Source organism: Argopecten irradians, chromosome 8 (assembly GCF_041381155.1).
Source record: "Argopecten irradians isolate NY chromosome 8, Ai_NY, whole genome shotgun sequence".
Lineage (NCBI taxonomy): Eukaryota > Metazoa > Mollusca > Bivalvia > Pectinida > Pectinidae > Argopecten > Argopecten irradians.
This window is the reverse complement of record NC_091141.1, coordinates 42809347-42821847: the sequence shown is the minus strand read 5'-3', so window position 1 is coordinate 42821847 and position 12501 is coordinate 42809347. Positions and strand designations below refer to the sequence as shown.

At 32.1% G+C, this 12501-nt stretch overlaps 1 protein-coding gene across 14 annotated transcripts in view; it reads right to left on the bottom strand.

Moving 5' to 3' along the window:
- Positions 1-7117: 7117 nt before the first annotated feature.
- Positions 7118-12501, bottom strand: part of LOC138330428 (troponin T, skeletal muscle-like) — a 36952-nt gene continuing 31568 nt past the window's right edge. For 13 of the 14 annotated variants that reach the window (XM_069278039.1, XM_069278049.1, XM_069278046.1 and 10 more), the window contains 7 exons: positions 11863-12003; positions 11343-11552; positions 10923-10967; positions 10571-10596; positions 9980-10016; positions 8782-9042; positions 7118-7728 (listed from right to left, as the gene is read on the bottom strand). In XM_069278039.1, the coding sequence (XP_069134140.1) occupies positions 8821-9042; positions 9980-10016; positions 10571-10596; positions 10923-10967; positions 11343-11552; positions 11863-12003 (681 nt within the window). In that variant the 3' untranslated portion in view covers positions 7118-7728; positions 8782-8820. Of the gene's footprint in view, positions 7729-8670; positions 9043-9979; positions 10017-10570; positions 10597-10922; positions 10968-11342; positions 11553-11862; positions 12004-12501 lie in introns of all 14 variants that reach the window. The other variant, XR_011209567.1, reaches the window with a different exon arrangement.

Here is a 12501-nt window from a genome sequence, read left to right as displayed (position 1 = left end):
AATGGGTATATATATATGGTTACATACGTGTATGACTGTAACTTTTAATGGGTATATATATATGGTTACATACGTGTATGACTGTAACTTTTAATGGGTATATATATGGTTACATACGTGTATGACTGTAACTTTTAATGGGTATATATATGGTTACATACGTGTATGACTGTAACTTTTAATGGGTATATATATGGTTACATACGTGTATGACTGTAACTTTTAATGGGTATATATATATGGTTACATACGTGTATGACTGTAACTTTTAATGGGTATATATATGGTTACATACGTGTATGACTGTAACTTTTAATGGGTATATATATATGGTTACATACGTGTATGACTGTAACTTTTAATGGGTATATATATATATATATATGGTTATATACGTGTATGACTGTAACTTTTAATGGGTATATATATATATGGTTACATACGTGTATGACTGTAACTTTTAATGGGTATATATATGGTTACATACGTGTATGACTGTAACTTTTAATGGGTATATATATTACATACGTGATGACTGTAACTTTAATGGGTATATGTTGGTTACATACGTGTATGACTGTAACTTTTAATGGGTATATATAATTGTATAATGGTTATATATATGGTTACATACGTGTATGACTGTAACTTTTAATGGGTATATATATATATGTTACATACGTGTATGACTGTAACTTTTAATGGGTATATATATGGTTACATACGTGTATGACTGTAACTTTTAATGGGTATATATATATATGGTTACATACGTGTATGACTGTAACTTTTAATGGGTATATATATATGGTTACATACGTGTATGACTGTAACTTTTAATGGGTATATATATGGTTACATACGTGTATGACTGTAACTTTTAATGGGTATATAATGGTTACATACGTGTATGACTGTAACTTTAATGGGTATATATATATGGTTACATACGTGTATGACTGTAACTTTTAATGGGTATATATATATGGTTACATACGTGTATGACTGTAACTTTTAATGGGTATATATATATGGTTACATACGTGTATGACTGTAACTTTTAATGGGTATATATATGGTTACATACGTGTATGACTGTAACTTTTAATGGGTATATATATATGGTTACATACGTGTATGACTGTAACTTTTAATGGGTATATACATGGTTACATACGTGTATGACTGTAACTTTTAATGGGTATATATATGGTTACATACGTGTATGACTGTAACTTTTAATGGGTATATATATGGTTACATACGTGTATGACTGTAACTTTTAATGGGTATATACATGGTTACATACGTGTATGACTGTAACTTTTAATGGGTATATATATATGGTTACATACGTGTATGACTGTAACTTTTAATGGGTATATATATGGTTACATACGTGTAGACTGGTATGTAACTTTTAATGGGATACTATATATGTTACATACATGTGTATGACTGTAACTTTTAATGGGTATATATATATGGTTACATACGTGTATGACTGTAACTTTTAATGGGTATATATATATGGTTACATACGTGTATGACTGTAACTTTTAATGGGTATATACATGGTTACATACGTGTATGACTGTAACTTTTAATGGGTATATATGTAACTTTTAATGGATATATATATGGTTACATACGTGTATGACTGTAACTTTTAATGGGTATATATATGGTTACATACGTGTATGACTGTAACTTTTAATGGGTATATATATATGGTTACATACGTGTATGACTGTAACTTTTAATGGGTATATATATATGGTTACATACGTGTATGACTGTAACTTTTAATGGGTATATATATATGGTTACATACTGTACGTGTATGACTGTAACTTTTAAATGGTTATATATATGGTTACATACGTGTATGACTGTAACTTTTATGGGTATATATATGGTTACATACGTGTATGACTGTAACTTTTAATGGGTATTATATATTATGGTTACATACGTGTATGACTGTAACTTTTAATGGGTATATATATATGGTTACATACGTGTATGACTGTAACTTTTAATGGGTATATATATATGGTTACATACGTGTATGACTGTAACTTTTAATGGGTATATATATATGGTTACATACGTGTATGACTGTAACTTTTAATGGGTATATATATATGGTTACATACGTGTATGACTGTAACTTTTAATGGGTATATATATATGGTTACATACGTGTATGACTGTAACTTTTAATGGTATATATATGGTTATATATGGTTACATACGTGTATGACTGTAACTTTTAATGGGTATATATATATGGTTACATACGTGTATGACTGTAACTTTTAATGGGTATATATATATATATATATGGTTACATACGTGTATGACTGTAACTTTTAATGGGTATATATATATGGTTACATACGTGTATGACTGTAACTTTTAATGGGTATATACATGGTTACATACGTGTATGACTGTAACTTTTAATGGGTATATATATGGTTACATACGTGTATGACTGTAACTTTTAATGGGTATATACATGGTTACATACGTGTATGACTGTAACTTTTAATGGGTGTATATATATGGTATATACATACGTGTATACTGTAACTTTATGGTTATATAGTGGTTACATACGTGTATGACTGTAACTTTTAATGGGTATATATATGGTTACATACGTGTATGACTGTAACTTTTAATGGGTATATATATGGTTACATACGTGTATGACTGTAACTTTTAATGGGTATATATATATGGTTACATACGTGTATGACTGTAACTTTTAATGGGTATATATATATGGTTACATACGTGTATGACTGTAACTTTTAATGGGTATATATGTAACTTTTAATGGATATATACATGGTTACATACGTGTATGACTGTAACTTTTAATGGGTATATATACATGGTTACATACGTGTATGACTGTAACTTTTAATGGGATATATATATGGTTACATACGTGTATGACTGTAACTTTTAATGGGTATATATAATGGTTACATACGTGTATGACTGTAACTTTTAATGGGTATATATATATGGTTACATACGTGTATGACTGTAACTTTTAATGGGTATATATATGGTTACATACGTGTATGACTGTAACTTTTAATGGGGTATATATATATGGTTACATACGTGTATGACTGTAACTTTTAATGGTATATATATATGGTTACATACGTGTATGACTGTAACTTTTAATGGGTATATATATATGGTTACATAGTGTATGACTGTAACTTTTAATGGGTATTATATATGGTTACATACATGTATGACTGTAACTTTTAATGGTATATATATGGTTACATACATGTATGACTGTAACTTTTATGGAATGGGTACATATATAGGTTACATACATGTAATGTGACTGTAACTTTTAATGGGTACATATATATATAGTTACATACATGTACATGTTGACTGTAACTTTTAATGGATACATATGTATATATAGTTTACATACATGTACATGTGTGACTGTAACTTTTAATGGATACATATGTATATATAGTTACATACATGTACATGTGTGACTGTAACTTTTAATGGATACATATGTATATATAGTTACATACATGTACATGTGTGACTGTAACTTTTAATGGATACATATGTATATATAGTTACATACATGTACATGTGTGACTGTAACTTTTGAGGTACATATGTATATATAGTTACATACATGTACATGTGTGACTGTAACTTTTTAATGGAACATATGTATATGGGTTACATATGACATGTAACTTTTATGTATACATATGTATATATAGTCATACATGTACAGTGTATTTTGATGGGTACATACGTCATGTACATGTGTGACTGTAACTTTTTAAAGGAACACCGATTTTGAAGTCCATTTCTTTCTGTAATTTTATGAATGTTTTGTATAAGTCCTACTTGATATTTAGTAGTAACGCCACGTCTTACAAAACAACAAAAATGGAGCAGGTTTGTGGAAAATATACGTGAACACACGGTAACAAAAACTGTTCAGAGTGGGTTTGGCTTTCTTTTCTTTTCGCCAGATGCCTCTGACCAATCCAGCTTAGTTTGACATTCTGAGATAACTTTTTTGTAAGCCGAATTTATCAAGAAAAACGTTCGTGAAGAGAGTCATTTAGTACCCTTTTACTGTAATCCAGAAATCTGTATTCATACCATGCTCACACCAATAACACTATTTCAATGCATCTTTGATTGATTAATCGCGTTCAAAAAGATGCCCAATGTTTGAACATTGAAATTCCCTAATTGAAAGGGAAATATAGATACACAACGATTTAGAAGGGTTTGTTGATACCGGTTTAAATAAAACGATATCTTTGAGGCGGTTTTGCTTTGTTGTTTTAACAAACACGGATTCCACTGCTAGCACAGGAAGTGACAATTTGTCAACCTTATTGATAACACAGGGAAAAAAGGTTTAATCATGAATTTGAAAATACTCCATGTCGGGACGTGCTGTTCATAAAGGCGGACGGGGACAAATTAATTACAGATTTATGGAAATGGCGATCCGATGTGTCCACCTTATACAGAGGACAAATGACAAACGGCTCGATAAAAGGGGCTAGGTTTGGAGTCCGCACATATTTAATTCGGGACCAGAAGGGATTTGTTCCGGCCCTTTCATCACATAGCTACATGTAGGCAGGCGTGGTTAGTGTATTCTCGGACGCTTTGTCTGATCAATATTAAATGTACTTATTAGACTGTAATTAAATATTTACATTGTTTTTCGTAGTTTTTTAATCGATGAATGCATATGTGTACTAGACAAAGTACGTGAATTGTAAAGTTTAGACCCATATTGAGATGTCGGTTCTTGTTCTAAGGGAGGTAACTCTTTCTAATTCAGTCGTGTGTACTGTAGTGGAGCGGAATTACAAGTCGAATTTTAATTTTAAAATCTAATTAAAAAAGTAAATAAAAATCATTTTCACCTATTTCATGTAAATATGCGTAAATAGATAAAGCAAGCATCAATGATGCTTATAAAACATCGCCTGATATTTATCAAATGTCAAACGATATGTTGATATCAAACGTTAGTTCTTCACAATCCATTTCCAATGTTAATACTAATTAAAGTATTCTATTTTTTGTCTTTAACGAATCTGATATATCAAATCGATGGATAAAATAAACGGCTGTATTGACATTTCCGGCAATGTATTTCGGTCTTCTACCTTCTATCACTGAAAGTCAGATTTCTGCCCAGTTATACGTTTGTGTGTCTGTAAGTTTTACTTCACGAGTGAAAAAACAAGCATCAACATTTTGACAAGGACTAAGCAATAACTGATAGGGAAACTATTGCCTCCTACAATCTTCAAAATGTAAAATCTATAAAACCAGAAATTAATAATGATATTTCTGATATTTCGATGTTTCTGTTACTCGTGCATTGTTCCTTATTTCTGAGATTTCTATGTTTCTGGCTATTTGTGCATTGTTCCTTGTTTCTGATATTTCTATGTTTCTGGCTATTTGTGCATTGTCATAATTTCTTGTATTTCTGTTTCTGGCTATTAAATCTTCTGGTTTGCTTTAGCATCAGATATGGCATCTGAAACTTAATAATAGTCATCAAAATAAACAGTACTTAGCGTTGGGCGATATATAAAACTACATCAATGTTAAAACAAAGTCACTTGTATAGACTTTTTCCCAATTATTAATTTGTCAAACCTGTTATTTACAATTGTGTTTGTTTGATTTTAGTCCATTTTGTCCAATTTTTGCCACGTCTTTCTTCTAGAAACCATAGAGCGCATCCTTGAACAACTCTGTATTTCTTCTAAAGAAGCATCTGATTTTGAAGTGCCTGCATATTCACAGTAAATGTCTAATTTCTTGAAGAAGATTACGCTCTATTGTTTCATGTAGAAAAAAAACTATAAAAATGGCAATATTTCGTCCAATTTATGCAAATTTCGGTTGGTTACCATGGCAACTAGAACTGTAATAATAGATAACTACCATCTTATATACCTCGGAGATTATCCAAATATTAAATATAATAGCTTAATTATGTATCACTTAGGTGGAAAATTGATTGATTTGGGGGACAATAAGGGCCCAAAGTATGCATAGTCCTGCCATAGACTCGGTGCCTATAAGTAGTTATGCATACAATGTATTGCAATTTTGGGCCGAACAGAAAACAGGAAGACTTACTGATTTGTAATTAAAATTAGACTTGCAATTCTGTTCCATATGTATCCATCTTGAATTTGGAAAGCTGATTTATTCATGTGTAGACTCCCTTTGTTATAAAATTCCTAAGTGTTTCAATGGAAAGGTATTTCGCGGTGCCATTGTTGCAGGTCCTCTGTGCCTTTTGTTTTTCCTATTCATTGCAGTGTTATAGACCCGTAACCTTTTATTTAAACGACTTCTTCTCAACAACCGAAAGGCCTGGTGTACTGATGGCGTGTAGCATGCTGAGATGAAGGGCTATCGAGTTATTTCAAATTAATGACCTTGACCTTCATTCAATGTCACAGGGTTCAAATACGTTTAAATCTTGAAACAACTTCTTGTCAATAACTAAGAGGCCTAAAGTACCTACCGTATTCAACCCAATAAGTGCCCAGGGCGCTTAAAAATCGAGACATTTAAAGTGGCGCTTAATAGAAACAAATTTGCACTAACCCTTCATAAAATTATTCAGCAAAGGAAGTAAAAACAAAACCGTAAGGAAACCATCAAAAATTTCATATTTTCAGTCTGTATTTAATTCGAAGTACCGGTAAAAAGGGGAGAGGCGTTTACAGAGATGTGGGCGCTTGTTGGGTCGAATATGGTATATTGGGCCTGTAGCATACTAGGATGAAGGGCTACTGTGATTGTTCAAATGAATAAATTTGGCCTACTTTTGAAGTCGAAGTCGTCAAAACCCTGTTGTTTTGTGCCAATACAGTCCTATGACCATTAAGGCCCATGTGGCCTCTTGTTTTTAAAATATTGATTGTTTTAATGCAACATCGTATATGATTTGTTAAAATATCTGCACTAGGCATATGCCAGATATTCAATATTGACACTTAGATCAAGGTAATTGAGACAAAATGACAACAAACAACTCGGATAGATGACGGGATAGTCAAGCCTTTTATCTTTATTATATATTAAATATAACACGAGGGACTATCCTTTAGTACAGCTAGACCGCCATGGTGCTGGGACCAGCCTCTAGGTTCAGCCTACTGTGTCAGCGTGATCTTTCCGCAGAAAATGGTTTCTATAAAATGGGCAAAATATGGAAAGAAAAAATATACAACCGAAAATGCAAAAGTTCTATATATACCTTCCGTTTTCTGAGGAGCCGCTGTTCATTTTTTTAAAGAAAAGGGAAGAAATAATCTAGAACTTTTAAATAGTTATCTACTGCACAAAATTAAATAATTAATTAGATTAAGAGGAAACAAAATTACAAGCTTTATACATTTATGGCCAAAGGGATAAGGTTTCTGGTGGCGACCATTGGTTCTTATCTCTAATACCATTATGATGGGTTAACTAATGAATGATCCACTGTTGCTACTGACAACAAATGTTTCACTGTTGCTAACGACAACAGTTGTCGTTACTATGGTGACTAGGATGAAATCACACACATTTGCTGTCTCAAGCTACGCCATGTAACACACCCTCTGACAACGATACACATGGTGTTTATTTCAACATCTATGACTCAATCTGAAAGTAAAAAAGTTCAAGAGAATTAGAAATTAATTAAAAACTATATTTTCTTAATTCATTAATTAAAAAAAAAATTCATAAAATGTAATCAACTTATTTACAACTCAATTTTTTTTTGTACAAATTCAAAATTAAAGCACTAATTAATATTTCATATCATAAAGTATCTTGATTAAACCTACATGTATGTCATCTACCGAGTAAATTTTTCTTTTTGCACACTGTATCTATATCCGTTTTCTTACAAATTCTTTCTCCATCTCCTTTTTAACTTTTGCGATGACTGTTTTATCATTTTTAATATTGAAATATTGGGTTTTTTGTGCCAAAAAAAACCCCAAACAAACAAACAAAAGATTATTTGACCACAGAAATATAAAAAAACAAATAGAAGATTATTTGACTAATGTAAGTGAAGGAATGGGAGTGAAATGACATTCCAATGAACATGACAAGATAAGTTGAATATTTACTTTTAAGAATTTGAGCAAACGGTACACACCTTAAGATAATCTTGTAATGAACATACATGTACATATGTATCTACATACAAAAATGTTTCTATAAAAACTTTTATTCGAACATTTGCAAAAGATGAAATATGAAATAAACTACGACATCTTTAACGTGCAATGATATCTAACCACACCATGATGCATGCGAACTATTTTTTTTTTTATTTTCTTCTACTAATAGTGAAATGAAATAATCTCATTTTGATCCAAATTTATTTTTTTTACAATAAAGAATTGAAACATGCAAGTTAACTAATCTACAGTATGTGATCCAATAAACACCCAGGGTAATTAAAGGACACAAATATAGAAACCAGTGTACAAGCTGCAACATTTTCACCAGTAAATTTTGGTTAGAATATATTTTAAAACTGTGCTTAACTCCTAGTTACAGTAAGTGTTACTATATATAGTAACCAGCTACCTGGTGATGTACAGGGATATGCTAGAATGATGTGAGAGGATGAGGTTTCCAAGGTAACAGCATGCTCTAGTGACAACTACTCCACCACACCACACAACAACGATAGGTCACCTGTTGACCTCCTAGGCTATGACCTTGACCTGATGACCTCTATTCCTCCTCGACGGCGGCGGGAGCAGCCTCTGCCTCGGGAGCAGGTTCAGATTCTGCTGCTTCATTTTCAATTTCTTTGAGGATGTCTTCCTCCTTTTTCCTACCAATTGCCAATTCTGACTCTATTTGTTTGGCTTTTGTTTCGAAATAATCTACTCTGTTACCATACGACCGTAGGTCGGTGTGTCTCTCGTATTTGCTGTACATCTGAACTTTAGGCTGTACGGGGTTCACACACATTATCCAGATTTTATAGCCGTTTCAATTGATTGTTGTTTTCAATCCATTTGATGCAGGTTATACATTCATCATTTTATAAAAAAAAATTGCAATGATGGTGAAAATTTTCCATCATGTTGATGTAGTTAGAAGTCATGACAAGGTTTCCACAGTGACGTATGTAAGTCGAGGAGAGAAACATGGCCGTACAATTTTTGATGAAATATCCACCAATATGAATATCCAAGGAGCGGAGTATTGTGGTAGGACCCAGCAGTCGGTATAATTATGTGCGTTGTCAGTGCGAGGATTACAGGTGTGCCGATACATGGATGCAGAGTGAGAGAAAAGAAAAAAGAGATATACCATTATATATCTTATCATTATATAGCATACATTCCTACCTTCTTAAACAAGTTTTTCCTTTCATCAAATGTGCGTCTATCCACATTACGTTCAAATTTACTTGCAACTTGTATCTTTGGCTGAAAAGTTTAAATGTTGTCCAATTCTTTTTAAAGTCATTGTAAAAATTTAACTGAATTGAGTATTCTGTATCATTCAAATATAACTACAATTTAAACTTCATATTGTCATTATCTGATATTAGTAAGTTATTTTTAGAAATCAATTTACTTAAAACAAAAGATGTTCCCATCAGCCAAAAATGCACGAACATAAATGTGATTAATTAAATTTTAATCCTAATAAGCTAATAGAGTAGGTATCATATATTGTGAAACATAATGTTTTTAATATTTTCAATGGTTATACAAATATAATTTCAATGTACCCTCGCCTAATAGTGACATTTACAACTACATTTCATTGCCATTATGAGGAAACTATTTGTTTAATGTTTAGCTATGGTTTCTGGCCACCACTTTATGAACACCTGTCAACATTCTATCAGAAGAATTTTGGACAACAAACTTACGGGAGCACTGCTGTATTTTTCTGCCATGGGATCAAATCTGTAAATAAATATAAAAAGTTAAAACTTGCATCTTTCCACCCATTATCAATCTGATTAATGTATATAAGCCTGTTACAACACTTGTGACAGTTCATAGATTTGCAACGAACTCCCTATTCACAACTGCCTACATACAGTATAGGCCAGAGTTAATATGTACTGTACATGTACATTAATCTTTGGACACATCCTCAAATCATTGAGAAATAAATCAATTATAAATGTACTCAAAGTCATGAAAATATTGATTTACATAAAAATGATCTGCTGTATGGTATTGGTCCCAAAGTTTTTAATTAACAAATTACAGAAAATCTGACTGGTTAGGAATGTTAGGAATGTCAACAATGGCAAACTTGGAGCATTTATTATCATGTACATGTATATTCCTCTTCTATGGAGTGAAAAGAATTTTTGTATAATCAGAAGATTCAAAACAGGTTGTATAATTTACATCAAGTTTATCAATATTGACAACTTTAACTGTCATTCCTCAGGTAAGGGAGATTACTGATTCCATAACAAGGGAGATAATCCGTGGAGGATACTTACGAGTCATCAACCTGGACAGCCCTCTTCTTTCTGTAATAGATACAATGTTATAAACAGAATGTACAAATTACTTAAAACTTATACATTTTCTTATTTTTCGATTATCTTCTCACAATATCTTTCACAAAACCATTCTAATGAGATTGTTTGAATACCTCTGGATCACATTGATTAACAACTTTTACATCTACACTGTATGAGCTTTGAAAGCGAACTTATTACAAAAATCTACTAAGCAATATCAAATCAATTTAAAGAGCCATTCATTTTTATTTAATTTTGAAGAAAATTGGCTCAATTAATAATTAATCTAAATAAGAGTTTTCATCAACAGAAATTCCTGAGGAATTACTTGCCCCTTGTTCATCTGTCTAGCCCTCTCAGACAGCTCAATCATCTGGATAATGGAAAAGGACATTGAAATGAGGATAATGAAATATGACATTGAAATGAGGATAATGAAATATGACATTGAAATGAGGACAATGAAATATGACATTGAAATGAGAATAATAGAGAACGAAATTGAACTGAGGATAATGGAAAAGGACATTGAAATGAGGATAATGGAGAAGTGTATATTACCTTATACTATAATGGTATTGGTATAGGTAAGAGATATCTACAAATCCTACCCACCAAGGACGCGACCTTTTGAACTTACATCATGGCCAGTGATAATACCATTTTAGGACAGCCTTGGTATAGGTAGGAGATACGTGTATCTACATGACAAAACCTACCCACCAAAGACGCGACCTTTTGAACTTACATCATATTGCTGGCTCTTAAAGCGCTCCTCCAACTCATACTTGTCATTAGCAAGGTTCTTAATCTTGTTGTGAAGCTCGGTGGCCTTCTCAGCCAGTGCAGCCAGATCTAGTCCCTCGACTGTAAGGGGCTGGATACGCTGAGCGAGGATGGCTCTCTTCTCCTCCTCAAGCTGTTCCTTAGACTTAGCCATGTCCTTACTAGCCTCCTCCTACACACAAACAACAACTACATGTATTCCGTGTAAAATATCAATTCCATTTAAATTGTATCGTTGATTCGTTAAGAGTTAATTTGTTTGTCAAATGTTGTTACTATTGAAGAAAAAGGGTTTTGTTCATTTTAGAAAAGAATGAAGAATTTGTCAATACTTCATAAATAAATTCAAGCCACGTTTCCAGTTGTAAAGATTGTGTAGCTCCATTCCTAGAGAAGTTTGATCCAAAATTTGGCTTTTAGGAAGTTTGATCCAAAGTTTGAATTTTAGGAGTTTTATCTAAAGTTTTTTTTACACCACTCACCAAATTGGCAGCTCCTTTCTTTGTAATGACAAAGTTAGGAGTTTTAGATGCCTTTTTTCTCTCCTCCATTTCTCTCAGTTTGGCCTTCTTGGCTTCAATTCTCTTCCTTTCCTCTTCTTGTTTCTTCCTTTTCCTCTCCTCCTGTGACATAATCAAATCATAATTACAGTGAAATCTATAAAATGTATACAACCGTCAATCCAATTAAATTTGTACTACAATCAAATCTGTACAACAGTAAAATCTGTACAACAGTAAAATCTGTACAACAGTTAAATCTGTCAAAACTATACAATAGTCAAATCTATACAACAGTCAAAATTGTACAACAGTAAAATCTTATCAAATTTGTACAACAGTCAAATTCATACAACAGTCAAATTTATACAACAGTCAAATCTGAACAACAGTCAAATCTGTACAACAGTCAAATCTTATCAAATTTGTACAACAGTCAAATCTGTACAACAACAGTCAAATCTGATCAAAGTCAGATCAATACAACAATCAAATTTGTACAACAGTCAAATCTGAATAACAGTCAAATATGTACAACAGACAAATCTGTACAACAGTAAAATCTTTTCAAATTTGTACAACAGTCAAATCTGTACCAGATTCAAATCTGTACTACAGTCA